Source organism: Eucalyptus grandis, chromosome 10 (genome assembly GCF_016545825.1).
Source record: "Eucalyptus grandis isolate ANBG69807.140 chromosome 10, ASM1654582v1, whole genome shotgun sequence".
NCBI lineage: Eukaryota > Viridiplantae > Streptophyta > Magnoliopsida > Myrtales > Myrtaceae > Eucalyptus > Eucalyptus grandis.
Window position 1 is genome coordinate 34,804,054 of NC_052621.1, and position 17,528 is coordinate 34,821,581.

Consider the following 17,528-nt stretch of genomic DNA (forward strand, 5'->3'; position numbering starts at 1 on the left):
CAACCTAATTGCCTAGCCTGATTAAAAATTCCTCATCGACATACTCCATCGATAGGTGGGGAACACGAACCCAAGCATCCACTCTGTTTATAGTAGCCACATCTGGATCAAAAATTGGGAATCCAAGAAAATCATCCAAGAATCATTTGCTCAAAACAAAGTCTGCAGAATCCTCTTCAATTTCCATCGGAATTTCAGGGCTATTACCCAAGTGGATTTCACGATATGAGGGACAATGCCTTTATTTTATTTTTCCAATCAAGTTGATCTTCCTCTTGCTGTGAAAGATAAGGGGAACAGCGAGCGGGCGAGGGAAAATTGGCCATGGCAAGAGGCCAAGCATTGAGCTTTTATGCCCTAGCAGATCTTTCTAGTCCCTTCGCGAAGATTAACTATTCTCCTCATCAAGGTCGTTTTTGTGCTGAATGAGCCTTTCTTCTTCAATTTTTAGAAAATCTATCTTGGACGCTAGCTCCCTATTGGACGCATTGGACCTTATATGGCCGAAATTCCCTTTGCATGCGTAAACATTAAAAAAAAAAAAAAAAAAAAGGTGGGGTGGGGGGGAAAGTGTTAAAAAAGTTATAAACATTTACTATTTGTGCCAATTTAGTCCTAAACATTTTTTTTGTCAATTTAGTCTTAAATATTTTTACGTTGTGCTAATTTTGGCCGGATTTTGCTGACTGAATGTCGGCTGGCTGGCATGGCCTCATTAACACCGACGTAAACAACTTTTTAATAATATTTTTAATTTTTTTCTTTTTCTTTTTTTCCTTCTCATCCTCCTTCCTCTAGCCAGTCGCCAGACCTCGGCGACCAAAAGGTTTAAGACTAAATTGGCACCAAAAAAAAGTTTAGAACTTTTTTAGCACTTCTCCCTCAAACAAATTAAAAATCTAGGAACAACATTGTAAATTAAATTAAAGTTTAGAGACTATATTAGACAAATAAGATATTCAGGAACACATTACACATTCAACTAAAATTTAGGGACTCTTCATGTCATTTCTAGTACATATATCCATAAGGACAATAAAATATTGCGAGAAAATTCTTGTAAGCAATTTATCCTAATGATTATATTGGAGATAAAGGCTATATAATATCCATTTTATCAAAATATTTATGGTGCATGTCGTCATGACAGGCTACATATTAGATTCGATGATCGTGAAATGATTCAACCTTTTCTACACCGTTTTCCTATAAACATTCATCAACAAGCGCCGCTACTCGCGATAGCAGAGATACTGCAGTTATGAACTAGAATCGCCATCATTGTAGATAAAAAAAAAACCCTCGAGTTCGCCATACAGTGGCAAACCAATCAGGCTTAACAATGATGAATCCAAGAGGTAACTACATTTTCAGAATGTCTGCAATTCAAAGAACATGACCATCTGTATATAATTCCGCATTGGTCAACAAAAGAAGATTAAACTTCCAAGCCAACGCTCCATCACGAGTTCAGCAGAGGCTGTGCGATACTCTTCATGTATGGAATTCAACGCAATGCCGGCGAGTGTTGCAGAAGAGACGTGCTTTAAATTTACGTACTCTACAGTGTGGCTGACAGATTGTTGCGGGCAGTTTTCATAACATCCAACTTCCATGTGTTTGAGAAGTACTCGTAGAAGTTTCTGTCAAAATTGAAAAGGTATCTACATAGAGCCCCAAATAAGAGATAAGAGGGTCAGCCCGAGATTTGTCGATCACAAACCTCAACTCCTGCGTTTCAAGCATAGGAAATTGCAGGAGCCTCTGGTATCCCACCGTGGTGCCGTTGATCACTTGTCTCCACTCTCCTCCGTCGTTCAGGGTCTCAAGATGGAACTCTATAACCCGCTGGCCCAATTGGATTGGCTCTTGCACTTGCAGAACATTGAACTTCACCTTCTCCTGAAACCTTAGATATAATGTCCAATCTGACCAATTCTCCTCAGGTGCCCAATAGCTGTAGATACCCTCTTTGAGGACATTCTCTGCGCTAAAATGGGAATTGTTCATCATCCCTCCTCGGGTACTGCTGGCACTGAGAAGAGCACCCTTGGCTAGATTTTCATCAAATATCGACCTCCGAAGCTCATTAAATTCTTGAAGCACTTGTACGTCTTCTTCGGATATGAGACCCGAGGAGTTTGGAGGTACATTTAGTAACAAGAGACAGTTTCTTCCAACGGATTTGTAATAGATGTCAAGAAGGGTTCTCGCAGACTTAGGAACTTGTGATGCATGCCAAAACCAACCGGGTCTGATGGAGACATCACACTCAGCTGGCACCCAGTCATGCCCGACGGGGTCTCCACTCCTCGAGTATCTGATTTATGTAATTAGCAATTCAGCAACAAGAAGTTAGAAATTTTCAATGGCTTTTGTAGAAGGAAAGCAATGAACGGCAAGAACGGCAGACCTAATTGGATGAAGACATCTCTCTCCTGTCCACAACAATCTAACCACCACTTAAGAAACAGAAATTAGGTGTCGAGGAACTATCTTCCATGATGTGAAGCCACTTGGTAAAGACAACCTCAAAATCATGCCCGTTTGGTTCAACTTTGGGGAAATGCAAATACCTTTGAGATAAAGAGATTTTCCGAAATGCTACACCGTTTAGTAAATTACAATCTCAAGTAGCTTTGAAAAATAATTTTAGCAAAAACACCGTTTGGCAAAACTTGCATTTCTAATTAGCTTTTGCTATTTATTTTTTTTAAAGTCTGAAAATAAAATCCGGTGGCCGTGGCGTCGGACCCCAGATCTGGCGGCCTGAGGTCGCTGAGGCCAAATTTGGCTTTCGGACCACCAGATCTGGCCTCCCGACGACTAGATCTGGCCACCGGACCGCCAGATCTGGCCTCCCGATGGCCAGATCTGGCGGCTGAGGGCGTGACCTCAGGCGGCGTCGCCTGGTCGCACGACCCAGGCGGCGCCACCTGGGTCGCGGGTCGCGATGCCGCCTAGGTCGTGGTCGTGCCACCTGGGTGGTGGTCACGGGACGCGCAACCCCCACGCGGTGGTGGTGGTTCTTGGGAGAAGTCGAACTCGAGGCGGCGGGGAAGAAGATGAGCCGAATGGAGAAGAAGATGAACAGTAATGACGATGAACAGTGATTTTTGCATTTCTGGAATGCCGAATGCCCAATGCCGCCCCTCTCTAGCTTTCAGCATTTAGCTTTCTGAATGCTCATATTTGGGCAAAAGGGCTTTCAAATATTTCGCCAAACACTCCAAATTTCCCTCAAGGGGCTTTGGGCCCCCAAAGCCCCTTGGGAATGCCCAACCAAACACCCCCTAAAGACTCTAGCAATTTGTCTGAAAAGAAATGGCCTAGCTCTTTTTCTCTCTTTAAATAGCTAGAAATGATCTTTTATCCAACAATTGACAAATTCAATCTACTCTTTGCTATACTATCTTAAACTGGTGAAATTGAGAAGGCATTTGAACAGACGAAATTCTCTCACATGAGCTAAAGATATCTTCTTTGAGGAAAGAACTGATTCACTGGTCATTTGACCTTCCTTCTTGCCTTCTAAAACGGATAATAGCAAGCATGCTGAATTAGTAACCTAAAATGGAAGCATCACTCTATTCCTTTTCTCTAAATAGTACCCCATCAAACTGAGATATAGAACAGAAGCTAGAAATGGAACTCACCGAGGATCAGTTCCACCAATCTTGGCGCTACTCCTATTGAATGTAGACCAGCAAGTCGACCCGGCTATGCCAGCCTCGTTTCCAATCCACCTGGTATCAGGACCAGCATCAGAAAAAATGACGGCCCTCGGTTGGAGCTGGCGGATTAGACTAAACCAACTCTCAAAGTAATAGTCCATGTCCTTCTCTCCCTCTCCTTTGGCACCATCTAACCACACCTCCTTTATCTCCCCATATCTGCACAATTTCACAGCACGTCAACCTCAAAGCTTCTCTGGATGTAACAACGACCTCTCAATAATGAGATAATCAGACCAAAACAAGACTTTCCAGTAAAAAAATCTGCAAGCTAATCCAGCTTCAAGCACTTTCCCAAGAGTCAAGTGTCTTAACACAAATAAGCACAAAGCTACAAAATGTAAAGAACGCAATAACATTGCATTTACTAAGATTACAACATCAAGTGTATATAATTCTTTAGAAGGACTCAATTCTAAATTTGAATGTAATACTAATCTGAGAGGGGCATTCAAATCAACAAAAAAACAATCGATTTACGAAAAGGACTATCCCCACTGGCAAATGAACAACCGGAACTAGACCAAAAAACTACCCAGAGCACAAATATGAGCAAATTCAGGCAAAACGAACGGTAATTTCAAGTTCTTTTCACCTGGTGAGCAGCTCGGTCATCTGTCCCATGAAGAATTCATTGTACTCCACCGTCCGTCCATACGACGGCTCGTGCCGATCCCACGGCGAGAGGTACAGCCCCAACCCGATGCCGGCGTCCCTCGCAGCGTTTGAGAGTTCCGCGACCACGTCGCCGCGGCCGCCTCGCCACGGGCTCGACTGCACGGAGTAGTCCGTGTACTCGCTCGGCCACAGGCAGAAGCCATCGTGGTGCTTGGCGGTGAGGATCACGCGCGAGAACCCGGCCTGCTTCGCGACGCCGACCCATTGGGCGGCGTCGAGGCGCGTGGGGTGGAAGACGGAGGGGTCCGCGCGGCCGTCGCCCCACTCGGAGTCGGTGAAGGTGTTGGGTCCGAAGTGCAGGAAGAGGGCCATGGAGTCGGACTGCCATTCGAGCTGCCGCGAGGTGGGTATGGGCAGAACCGGGAGTGGCGGAGGTTTCTGTGGCGAGTCAGTGGATCGGACGAGGCAATCGCTGACAGAAGAGAAGAAAGGAGACAAATTGATAGTGCGAAGAGGCTCAAGAATGCGTTTGGAGAAATGGGTTATACCTTGAGGTCATCGTCTTCTTCTTCGTCGTTCGCCGATGTGGTCGCCACAGAGAGAGAGAGAGAGATCAGAGGAGGCAGTCAGTCAAGGCGAGTTGGGTGTTGACCCCACCCGACCCCCATCGAAGAGACCGATTGGTGCATGGTTCCGGCGAAGTCAAAAGCCGATCAACACGTTGGACAGCAATCTCGTTTCGTATTTGATCGGTCGGTGAAACTCAAGACATCGTAGATTCACAGCAGAGGACTGTATCGTAGAGGCCTCTCTTCAATAGCCCGAGCAAGGATCGATCGCTGGGACGACAGATTCACTGTCGAATCCTTTCTATAACTAATGCAATGAACCATCGAGATGTGTTATTTTGTGATCAAATTCAACTACTGAAAAACAAGAGTGGCATAAGCACAGCAAACTTTTAACTCCATCAAAATTAGATGATTCTTTTAGTCAAAATAATATTATTTTTATTTTACTGGACATGTCATTATTTACTTTTTCAACGTCTATATAAGCAGATCTTTAATTGTTCTTATTGATAGCTATGTATAAATTTGAGATTTTTTATATCTTAGAAAAATTTTAGGGTAAATATATTATAATTGATATAATTTAGAAATTTTGGTGGCCTTTGCCCCACGTATACATGGCAAGAAAGAAAAAAGATGTGGTGAAGAAAGAGCAGTTGGGGTTACTCAAAAGAGAACCTTGACCCCTAATGTTAACATGGGGTCACATTAAGATCATCCTCTTCCATATAGTAAAGATATAGAAATATGATGACAACTTCAGTCATCCATCTTGTGCATGTAGAACTCGGTATATTCCACTATCCGTCCAATATGTTGCGCCAATACCACAATGAGATACATAAAGGCACGAACGCACATCCTTGCGGCTTCCATGCAATGGACTATACCACATCAAGCAGCCCAAATACGACATAAAAATGAAGATTGTTTCATTCATATCGATAAACTTGCAGCCCAAATACGACATAAAAATGAAGATTGTTTCATTCATATCGATAAACTTGCGCTCAATAATTAGTGTCAATTAAGTAATTAGATTAGAGAAAATTTAAGTAATTAGATAAATTTCTATGATGCTTATTCAACAGCTCTCTTTTGCTCAACATCATATTGAATGAATTCATTTTTCTTTTTTTTTGCCATTTCCAAAGAAATAAAAAGAGTAATTGTCTAAGCTCACGTCCAACTATTGACACCATGAAGGGGGTGAATGTCAACATCTGAAGGATGAAATGAAAGGGAAAAATTGAAGTTTCACGACAAGCAAAACGATCATGTTTTATAAAATTGGTCTTGGATGATGATAACTGAAATAACATAGGAAGGCATAAGATATTCTCATAATTCCAATTGATTGTCTTAGGTATTTGGATAAAACTCTTGGAAATGATTTATTTAAGTGATGTGACGGATTTTATTTAGTTATTGGATACACTGATTCAATTATAGTTGGTCACACTTTGTAAAATAGTTTGGAATGCCAATATTAGTGTACTAGGCAACATTAAGATCACAAACAAGTTTCTCGAAGGTATTCATGGCTGGAAGTGGCAAACCCAACACCCCCGCAACGCCCTTTTCTCTCCCATCCTTCATAAACAAGCAGGTTTCTCTTGGTGGTTCACCGGCCCCAAACGTTGGCTCTCCCCACCCAAAGTTTGTGGAGCCATACTCGAGCCTTGTCCATGAACTTAATAATAGTCTGGCCACAGGGAGTCGCTCAAAAGGATTAATGTCATAATAGTCGATTCTCGACTGTACGTAATTGTTGGTCACACTCTCGATTGTCTTCTTTTATTCTTGTCACAGGAGAAGTGCTAAAAAAAGTCCTAAGTTTTTTGTATTTGTGCCAATTTAGTCCTAAATATTTTTTTGTGTTAATTTAATCTTAAACATTTTTACGTTGTATCAATTTAGTCATTTCCAGCCAATTTTGGCTTGATTTTACTAACTAAATGCCAACCGGCTAACACAACCTCATCGGCGCTAACATGGAAAACTTTAATAATATTTTAATTTTTTTGAATTTTTTTCTTTTTTTTCTTTTTTCTTTTCTTCTCCTCCTCCTTCCTCCAACGACCAGGCCGGAGGCGACAGCCGACGAGGTCAACCTCGCTAGCCACCTCACCGGTGGCCACAAGGGCGACCTCATCTTTGGGCAATAAGGCTTGACCCTTACTAGATTCAGCAAGGGCCAGCCTCACCCGCCCAGGCCGAGCGGGCCGCCCTTGAGGCCTAGGGGGCAAGGGTGAGCCCCGCCAACCCGGCCCAAGGCCGCCCTCGTGACTTCGAGCTGGCCTCACATCGAGCTAGGCGGGCTTGCCCTCACCAACCATGAGCGAGGCTCAACCCTCATCAGATCCGGCAAGGGTGAGCCTCGCCACCCATGCCTCGAGGGCGGCCTGGGCCGGATCGGTGAGGGTCGAGCCTTGCCACCTAACCCGAGGTCGACCTCGACCTAGCCGGCCATCGCCTCTAGCCGGTCACCGACTCGACGACCAAGCGGAGGAAGGAGGAGGAGAAGGAAAAATAAAATGAAAAAATTCAAAAATATTAAAATATTATTAAAAGTTGTCTATGTCAGCACCGATGAGACCACGTCAGTCAGTTGGGGTCTAGTTAGCAAAATCCGGTCAAAATTGACCGAAAATGACTAAATTGGCACAACGTAAAAAGGTTTAGGACTAAAATTGGCACCAAAAAATGATTTATGACTAAATTGACACAAATACAAAAGATTTAGAACTTTTTTAACACTTTTCCCTCAAAAGAGCTTACTTGATTGATGAATCTTGAGTTGAGTTTATAAGTTGATTGTTTCCGATGGAATTTGATCCTCCCGCATCAGCTGGGATATGATATCATTATGATCCCAGTACATCATGAAATTGAAAAGGCAATTTTCCCTAGTTTTTGCTTGGATTTTATCATGGATTATTTCGCTTTAAATGAAAAGTATCCCATTTACCAAAAGGCAAAAAGAAAGAACCATGTCTATCAAATTGTAGATGTATTAAACAATCAAATAGAGACATGTTGATTTCTCCTTTGTTTCACATAATCCCTAATAATTAGTTTCATTAGGCCATCTATACATTTGACATTTAAAGATACTTTCTCAATTTCTACTAGATTAAAATTTGTCAAAAGAAGAACTCTCTAATTGCAACCAAAAAGAGGAAAACATAAATAATATGAAGCCATCTATGTATAGCACGATTCTTGAATTTTCATGTCTGATGCAGTATTTAGGGTTATATGAGCATGCTTTGCCATGTTATTTATTTGGATGATTCTAGGATGATAAATTAGTGGATGCTTATAGTTCCAAAAAGTTCAATCATTCGGGATCTCGCTGAATAAATAGTAATATTCGTGGAAATGGAATTTGAGGGAAGTTGAAGCAAGTTTTTCATGCTTGTGATATCGATTGCCTGGAATTAAAAAAAAGGTCTCAAAGAATACGGTATCCATTTACTAAAAAGGGGGAAAATGATAAAGTAATCTTGAAACAATTGATTTCAGTAACGTTAATTAGAATTTTGCGAAAAAGGTTTACCTTTCATCTTTATACATTCGCAATTTTTTAATCAAATCACTAAACTTTTAATTTTTCTAATCAAATTCCTTCATCGACGCATTCATCCAACGTAGTTGTGGGGCAATATCCTAATGTGACATGGATAAAACTTTCCCAACACGAACATGCACGTGGGCATCCTCATAGGTGAAATTTTATCCACGGTAAACTTAGATGTTGCATATATTCGTTGGATTTAATGTTGGAATATGGTAAATGTATAAAATATGATTAGGCAAATTAAAATTATAAAGACTTGATGAGAAAATATTATGGAAGAATATGGACGAAAAGTAGGAACTTTCAGATTTTATATTATGTTTTTGGAGTTTGGGACAAGTCAAGTCAAGCACTTCCGTAGATATATTAAAAGAGCAAAAAAAAGGGAGGAAAAAGAGGAAAAGGCCAAAAAAATAAAAATAAAAATTCCTCCCGACCAGCTCAGAACTAGATGAATATGCCTCGAATGATTGGCGTAATTGTGATCGATTACTTCTATGTTTTCCCGTCTTTAAAGGGAGGATCTGCAAGTTCTGTTTTGTAACAGATGCGTACTTTGGACACTCTTCGCAAGAGAATAAAGAACGTTTTGGAATCTCACAATTTTCTGACCAAGAAACCTGAGGAGATTGGTGCTGGAGACCAGGGTCACATGTTCGGTTACGCTACGGATGGAAACTTCCGAGCTTATGCATTGATTCACGTACACTCTAAACCACCAAACTCGTAGCCAAGCTGACTGAAGTGAGGATGAACAAGACATGCCCGTGGTCCCTCTAAGGGTCCATACAGTCCTAATCTCGACTCAGCGTGACAATACCATTGCCAGTGAGCAGATTGCGAAAGATTTGAAAGACCATGATGATGAGGGCCTCACCAGGAGGGAGATAATTATCGACTCATACGGTGGTTGGGTTGTCCATGGTGGTGGTGCTTTTTCAGGTGAGGACCAGACCAAAGTTGACCGTAGCGGCGCCTACATTGTTAGGCAAGCTGCAAAGGGCGTGGTGGCTTCCGGGCTCGCTCGATGCTGCATTTTGCAGGTTTCGTATGCCACTGCTGTTCCCGAGCCCTCATCTCTGTCTGTGTACACTTAATTAAACTAGGAAGATTCCAGACAAGAATACTCTGGCATTGATCAGGGAGAATTTTTATTTCAGGCCAAGAGTGATCTCTATCAATATTGATCTGATGAGAGGATGCAACTTCATGTATCAGGAAACAGCAGCATATGGGCATCTCGGACGTGATGACCCAGGTATCACCTGGGAGAGAGTGAAGCTTCTCAAACCTCACAAAGCATAGATCTTTGCCTTCCTCTGGTCACACTAATATTCCAAAACGATTTCTGATTTTGTGTTTATGTTCTATTTGTGGTACTTGGTAGCAGATTCTCAAATAGTTTTTCACCGACTTTGGTGAGATTAATGAAAGACAAGAGAGGGAATCCTGAATTGTGTTTATGTTCTATTTGATAATGATGTTTGCCTCATACAATCAACTCTTCTGAAGCTGGATAAGGCATGTCATGAGCCACACCAAGAATCATGCATTCAAGTTATGCAGTGCTAATTGATCATGTTTGGAACTAGGAGAAGTTTCCGTCGATTTGATGAATTTTGAAATGTAACATACAAATGAACTGTCTGTAAATCTGTAGCATTGAATTAACTTAAAAATCAACTGTCTTCTATTGTTTGCCTATCGTTTCTTTTTTCTTGAACTTTTCTTGTATCTTGTATTTTGGGGATGTACATAGTTCATGTCCAATGTATATGAACAAGATATAAATGTCAGGTACTGTCCGCACACTCCATTCATGATGGAGCAATCTCACTATCTGCACCAGCCATGGCAACTTTACCCGCCATCCAGCTTTTTAGCATCTGTAGCGAAGCTTTTGGCTGATCCATCGGAACCATGTGCCCCGCATTATGAACCTGCATTTCATCACACGGCCAGAATTGAAATTATAATTTGCCTCTCATCTTTGGAGTGCGTTGTGTAAGTGCGCTCACACACTGCAGGTTCGCACGTGTGCCCTTCTGTTAGAGAGAGAGATAGAGAGAGAGAGAGAGAGACCTTCAAGAAAGTAAGTGGCCCATAGCTTTTCATCAATCCTGCCTCGGCACCATTGACGACAAACGGAACAGTGGCAGATGTTACAAACTGCTTTTGACCAGACCACCCCATGGCATGAACCCAGTTGGAGTTCCCTACTCAAATTAACATCAGGAAACACGTCATTTGCCAGGTAATGTTCCGTTCAATTCTGTCTAGAGTCTACCTACTTGAAAGATTGGGGTTGTTCTTACCAAGCCAATTACAGATGAGGTCATATTCACCGGCATAAATGAGCACCTTCAGTCCATCCTCAAGAAGCGCAGGGATGCCCGCTTCGAGATTCTTCATCCAATCTGTGAGCATGGCATCATACACAGTGCTGCTGCACGACACGAACTCTATACGCCCGACCCCTAAAGCATCTCTCACACTCTTCTGGTTGAGGAATGTCTCCAGATTTGAGAAGTCATAGCACAGGTTGCCCTCACAGCTCTTTCGAATATCATAGTACTGCAGGCCAATCATCAACATGTCAAATTCACGCTAATCAAATGTTATATTCAGAAAGCTTCTGTGAAGGAAAAAACTATCTGTCACTGTCGTACATTGATGTCCCCGGCAATGTCCATGATCTTATTGAAAATACTGGTGCAATCTTCATATGAATTCACACAAGCATTTCCGCCCTCAGCAGCTGCACATAATACGAAAGTATCGATAACAAAATCTCTGCTTTTAGAGAGAGAAAAGAGAGAGCTTCTCCGATGTTTATATGAAGCATAAACAGAGATTTAGGACCAAAAAAGATACCACACTGTTTAATCGCTTGTTTGCAGTCTGGGAGCATTGCGTTTATGTTGTCATGATCGGACTGTGTGATTAGCCTCATCTTTAGAGCATAATCCGTGTATGCTTCATACTGGATCTCAGGATTGGTTAGGCCATTGCCAATTGCAAACCCCTGTTCAAGATTCAGACGTTAACTAATGTCAAAAGAAAGAACCAAGTTAATATGTCATAGCAAAAAATTACCACACAAACATGAAGTACCTTCAGGTTTATCTGAATTCCATCCTTTGCCTTGTTCCCTTGGTGAACACGAGCAGCAAAAGCGGGAATGTAGTGCCCAGCGTACGATTCTCCGGTTATATAAAAATCGTTCTTGGCAAGTTGAGGATGTGCTGCAAAGAATGCCTGACCATCGTAGTGAAAGATTAGTCTATCAGACGCTTGAATTCTTATCTTGAAAAGTACCAAACTGAAAATTGGATACTCAAAAGTAGGCAATTTCATGTAATCAGGTGCTCAGGTTATGATCAATGAGTGCGTGTATACCTGCAAGAAGTCATACAGGTCATTGCTGACACCCTGCTCATCATGCCGAATGTCGCTATCAACAGAGGAGTAACTAAAACCAGTTCCAGTAGGCCGGTCAACGAAGATGAGATTTGACACCTATGGGGAAAAAACATTACAAATGCATCAAATGTAATGTTTACGGTCATCACACGCAACCATTAGCTCATCAAAACAAGCTTGGGAATTTGTTCACTGGCTGGCTATCGAAGGCGACAGCGATAGAAGAAACTGGCAATTGCTTTTCAAGAAAGAATACTCAAACCAACTCGACCAACATCATATGTCACTATGTCAAGGAAGAAAACAACAGAAAAGAGTTGGAGGACAACTGGGCGAACACGCTAAGGTTGAACTATTATACTATTATAAAAAGATGACAGAACAAAGGGTAAAATCCAAAGTTTGATGCAGATTTCTTTGGAACATTAATTACGATTGACAACGCTATGGTCCGTCGCTCACTCACCTTGTCCCAACCGTAATCATTCCACACAAGAGACAAGTTGTTGGCAATGTGAAAAGGGCCATTCTCGTAGAATAGTGCCAATTCACTGCTGCAGCCAGGCCCACCGGTCAGCCATATCACCACCGGATCGTCTGCGCTGCTCCGTGATTCGAAGAAGAAGTAGAACATCCTGAAAAACCAGACAAGAAAAAAGGAGGAAGAATTATGAACAGAACTTGATGAATCATAAGGTGCCGAATATGGTTTGGCTCGCATGAATCGAAGAAACGGATTATGAAGGGAAATTTCTTAGTGGGTTTCCAGAGTGAAGTCTGCAGACTTCTCTTTTTATGAGGTTTAACTGATAACCACCGTTAATTTTCCTATCATCTAGGCCTATCAAAATAAGTATAACAGGTCAATCTAAATGCTCCTAGAACATCACAATTAAGTACCAGATATAGGAAAATCTATTCTACATCGAGAACATCAAGAATTGGCTATCCTGGTGAACTCCAAGGCCTCACCTTGCTGCATGGGAGTGTGGAAGCCGGTAATACCCGGCGTGGTGACCCAGGTCCTGAATGGACGACCCGGAATTGCCGAGAAGCGGCAGCTTGAGGCGACTCTCAACGATCTTCCCACCGGAAGCCAAAGAAGCAGCAGAATCAACATCACCAGCTCCAATATTGACAGATTCTCTGGGGAACAAGTTGAACCCTCTAATGAGCTTCTCGGCTTGTGTCCTCGGCGATACGTCGGCAGCTAAGGACAATGTCTTTGACGGCGACGCGGTTGAGAAGGATGGAGTCGAGAAGAAAAGGAGGAGGGAGAAGAGAAAGGTGTGCTTTGGGAGAAAAGTTGATGCCATGGTTGAGGAGGAGGAGGATGATGATTGGTAATGGCCAATCGTGGGGGCTTTTATAGTGTATGAAGTCACGGACGTGCTCGATAAGGCTCCCGGAAAATGTGGCTTACGGAGAGAGAGAGAAAGAGAGAGAGAGAGAGAGAGAGAGGTATGTGTCTGCTTTTCATCATTGTTTGGTACGTTGTCTTTTGTGTTCTTGTTTCCCTGTATTTGGTGCTTTATTACGACAGATCGAACCGAGACAGAGGTGGTGGTTATGTCCTTTTTTGAGGTGAACTGCATTTGCACGATAAAGTATCTGCGTAAAGATCGGTGGGAATAGGCGATGACTGACGACTGTTCGCATCTTGCAGCTCTCCATGAAGTTGCGGTATGACATCGATTCGATCCCACCTCAACATGAAATTGAGAAAGGACCAATCTTCCTTTAGTTTTTGCCCGGTTCTTTTGCATGAATTGTCTCTCTTTAAGAGCAAAGTATCCATTCCGCCAAAACAAAACAGAAAGGAAAAAATGGAGAAAGAAAGTCCCGTGTCAATCGAGTTCGATATGTGTTGATCAATTAGAAAGAGACTTGTTTTCCGATTAGTCCTAAATTTAGAGTATGGATATCAATTCAATCCTACACTTTTCAATCTTTTCAATTGAATTCTAAAATTTTGCGCAAAGTTCCGATATAGTCCTTCTGACCATTTTTCACTAGAAATCACTTATGTTGTGATGTGCCACGTAGAATAGTAGGCGATGATTGGATTGCCACTAGCGAACATTGACCGGAAAAACTATATTAGAATTTCGCATCGAGGTTTAAGATTAAATTAGTAAAATTAAAAAATTTACGATTAAATTGATATTCGTAGAATGAGTCTGATAATTTTCTCCATATAATCTCCATTAATCAATTTTATACATTCGCCATTAAGATGCTTTCTAATATTTTTAAAATTAATCGATATTTTTATAAAGCCGTGTCGGTAAAGGACGATTCAATGAACTTTCATGCTAGATGCAATCATTAGGGTCACATGAACATGATCGGAATATGAATACTTTAGTTGCCATGTTATTAATTAGCATAATTCTAGGATCATAGTGCATGCATGTTTTTAAGAAAAGTTCAATCATTCGCTATCTTGCTAAATAAATATTAATATCCAATGAAATGAAATTAAGGGAAGTTGAAGCCGGTCATTTTCATGCATGTGGTATTGCTTACGTGGAAATATATATACGCGTGTGTGTGTATGTATGTAAAAGGTCTATGTAGCTCGCCAAAACCGAAAAAAAAAAAAATTAAAAAGGAATCTTGTGGACAATTGATATTTAGTATCATTGATTAAATTTTTTGGTGAAAAAAACTCCAATATATGTTTTTATACTTTCGCATTTTTCATAGACATCTCTGAATTTTTAGTTTATCTAATTAAAGTCTTTTTTTTTAAATTATCTAATTAAATCCCTCCTACATTAGATCTAGTTTTACGTTATCATTTAACGATGCTATAGTGTGACGTGAACAATTTTTTTTCAAACATGGACGTCCATTTGCTCATCCACAATAGCTTAACCTATTCATCCACGCAGGGGTCTTTACCGGCTTAATACTTTAGTAATGTTCGATGGTCGCGTCAGTTGAATTTAATTGAATTTTATATTGAATGGACTGAATCAAAAAGATCATGAAAATAGAAGGACGGAAAAAAAGAATTCCCAAAATTATTATGTTTTTTGAGTATGGAACAAGTCAAGTCAAGCACTTCCGGAGATCTATCAAAAAAGAGTAAGAAAAATGGACGAAAATAAGGGGAAAAGGAAAAGAAAAACAGGAAGAAAGGAGAAATTTCCTCCCGACCAACTCAGGAATAGTTAACGTAGGGGACGTACATGACTTGAACAATTCGCATGATGGATGCAACATTGCTTCTGTTCTTTCCCATCTTTAAAGGCACGATCTTCAAATTTTTTTTTTCTTTAACGGATGCATACCTCTACACTCCACGCAAAACTTTTTTTTTTCTCCCGAAGAATTACTATATCCATATTTTACGAGATTAATTAATTACAAAGATACATCGTTCAATGATGGACGGAACCGTATCTAGAAAATGGGGAAGAGAGAATACGCCCCGTGATTTTTCATCCATTCTAATTGTCCGCGTAATTCTTCGTCGGGATTGCGCATGTTTTTAAATATATTGGAGACAATTTTTCTGTGCTCTCATTTGAGAAAATATATGGATCCTGGCATTTAAAATAATTATTAATTCTTACTCGTTGGGTTGCTGTTCTTGGGATGAATAATTGCCGTGGAAGTCAACGCACTCCTGACACTTCGTGGATCTATGTGGAATGCTAAACATTTTAGGAACCTGCTTACGTAGAAAGCAAAATTAAAAAATAAAAATAAAAGGATCAAAAAATTACAAATTTCCAATTTAATGTATACAACGAAGGTCCCGAATTCGTAGGCGGAATAGTAGGTTGATCCTTGAAAGTTAATTCTTGCTCTTGTTTTAATTAATAAGATGTGCTTTTTATAAAAAGACATCGTCACATGCTGTTGATACGGAAGCGTACAAGGAAGAGCACTCACAAGGAAGATGTGTATACGAAAGCGTACAAGGAAGAGCACTCACAAGGGAGATGTGTAGTTTCAATTAATTCTGAAGAGGGTATTAGAAATATAAATTCATTAAGTAAATTCGTACAAAAAAGAACATATCATAGTAGTTTTCCTCATTTTTATGTCGAAGAAGTCTACCTAAGTTCAGATAGGAAAACATTTTTCAGTGGACTTAATTGTCATGACTACGAGTAATTTTAATGTAGAATAATAAAAATATAGATATATGAGAAGAAAGTATCATTTGTCTCACTTTTATTTCTCATTTAACCTTTACAAACTTGTTTTTCTAAAGGTTAAACAAAGAGAAAAAAAAAATGTAAAATTGAATGAAAAATAATCACAAAATGGTAAAATAAAGAAATCAATCTCATCCTTGCACTCTATGTGAGAAATTTAGAATGCGCCTCTCATTTTTTTTTTTTAATTTCGAATTTTAAGTATATGTTTGTTTACATCTATCGAGCAAATAGCAAAATGTCTATTCAATGGTTTTTTTGCCAAACTAGCATTACAAAATAAAATCAATGTCACCCAACCATGGGCAACGCAATTAGTATAAGTTCTCTCCCTCATCATAGAGGTTAAGGATTCGAACTCTCTTGTTGCTAAAGTGTGTGAAGTGGGGGTCCTAGTGTTGGGATCCTGGGCTAACCTCCTCGGAAATTTACGTCTAAATAGCCGCTTGCGGAAATTCATTGAAACCATTATCACCCACCAATCCGTAGTTGCAAGAAATTTTCTTCAAATATAAAATATATTTCTATTTTATATTTATATCATCAATTTTGGGTACAGATACCACAATAAAATATAATATTACTTATCTGTCATTATCCATGAAAGATTTTAATCGGTAGGGTTTGTTTGTTCTTACGTTTTTTAAGGTAAAAGTAGCTTCTTCTTTTTTCCTCTAAATTTCGAAGTCGGAAAAATAAAGTTCTAAAATTTATAAGACTGAAAAATTCTAGATGACTTTGCATGTCAATAATTCTACCTTTCAAGATATTTCACATACTAAAGTAAAGATCAAAGGAAAGTCAACTCCAAATCAGGCATGAAAAAAAGAGAAGAAATAAATAATAATAATAACTCCAAATAATATATATATCATGGAAAATGCCTTCACTTTAGTGGTAGCTTAACTAATGAAGAATTTATGGATGCCAAGTATGATTTTGCTTGCAAGACAATCAAATGCTTGATGACTTAAAGTCTAAATGGATAAAAATTTGTGGCTGTCTTTGTCCAAAGGTAGCAAAAAAGAACACGTCTTTATAAATATAAAAGGAACAAGATGCAATTCGAATCGACTAAATGACATGAAAAGGATTTTATTTTATTTTACGGCTCCAAGGGGTGGGAATTTAAAGACTCGGGAGACCTTCCACATCAACTCTGGATCCCAATAAACTAAAACTATGCAAGTACTACAGAATCTCTTTTGGATCAAAGGTCAAAAGGTAGGTTGGGGTACATAACTAAAACCATACAAGTAGCTCAGAATCCCTTTAGGATCAAAGGTCAAAAGGTAGGTTGTGACCAAATTTAATGACAAATGATGTATAATGCGTTGGTTGTACCTATTGTTAGATCGGTAAATCTATGAAGGTGAAAGTATTAGTGACCGCCACGTAAATGATCATCATGGCTCATGGTGAC

General features: G+C 40.2%; 2 protein-coding genes and 1 long non-coding RNA gene across 4 annotated transcripts; 1 reads left to right on the forward strand and 2 right to left on the reverse strand.

The window, feature by feature from the left end:
* Window positions 1-1,259: 1,259 nt before the first annotated feature.
* Window positions 1,260-5,241, reverse strand: LOC104421220 (alpha-L-fucosidase 1). 2 transcript variants are annotated; one of them, XM_039304000.1, is made up of 5 exons: window positions 4,901-5,241; window positions 4,330-4,824; window positions 3,657-3,893; window positions 1,724-2,320; window positions 1,260-1,643 (listed from the first exon to the last, which is right to left on the reverse strand). In XM_039304000.1, the coding sequence occupies exons 1-5, from the start codon at window positions 4,909-4,911 to the stop codon at window positions 1,562-1,564; spliced, it is 1,422 nt and encodes a 473-aa protein (XP_039159934.1). In that variant the 5' UTR covers window positions 4,912-5,241; the 3' UTR covers window positions 1,260-1,561. The 2 variants fall into 2 exon arrangements, with proteins under 2 accessions (XP_039159934.1, XP_010031404.2); XM_010033102.3 differs by having other exon boundaries at window positions 1,260-2,320; window positions 4,901-5,239.
* Window positions 5,242-9,436: 4,195 nt separating this feature from the next.
* LOC104421222 lies at window positions 9,437-10,301 on the forward strand. Its single transcript, XR_001981982.2, has 2 exons — window positions 9,437-9,550; window positions 9,668-10,301. It is a non-coding gene; the product is annotated as an uncharacterized LOC104421222 (long non-coding RNA).
* On the reverse strand, window positions 10,149-13,279 carry LOC104421221 (serine carboxypeptidase-like). The gene is made up of 9 exons (XM_010033104.2): window positions 12,903-13,279; window positions 12,397-12,565; window positions 11,907-12,026; window positions 11,622-11,765; window positions 11,382-11,532; window positions 11,177-11,265; window positions 10,823-11,081; window positions 10,590-10,723; window positions 10,149-10,447 (listed from the first exon to the last, which is right to left on the reverse strand). Exons 1-9 carry the CDS (start codon window positions 13,244-13,246, stop codon window positions 10,325-10,327), a joined length of 1,533 nt encoding a protein of 510 aa, XP_010031406.2. The 5' UTR covers window positions 13,247-13,279; the 3' UTR covers window positions 10,149-10,324.
* Between the last annotated feature and the right edge of the window lie 4,249 nt (window positions 13,280-17,528).

Bases quoted from the DNA above. Each gene is read 5' to 3' on its own strand.
- LOC104421221 (XM_010033104.2), bottom strand. From the start codon at position 13,246: ATGGCATCAACTTTTCTCCCAAAGCACACCTTTCTCTTCTCCCTCCTC. The intron at 12,027-12,396 runs GTGAGTGAGCGA...TTTTCCCCATAG, and splicing joins ATGATTACGGTTGGGACAAG to GTGTCAAATCTCATCTTCGT. The intron at 11,533-11,621 runs GTACTTCATGTT...AATCTTGAACAG, and splicing joins GAATTCAGATAAACCTGAAG to GGGTTTGCAATTGGCAATGG.
- LOC104421220 (XM_010033102.3), bottom strand. The intron at 3,894-4,329 runs GTGAAAAGAACT...GAAATTGTGCAG, and splicing joins ATGACCGAGCTGCTCACCAG to ATATGGGGAGATAAAGGAGG. The intron at 2,321-3,656 runs GTGAGTTCCATT...TACATAAATCAG, and splicing joins ATTGGTGGAACTGATCCTCG to ATACTCGAGGAGTGGAGACC.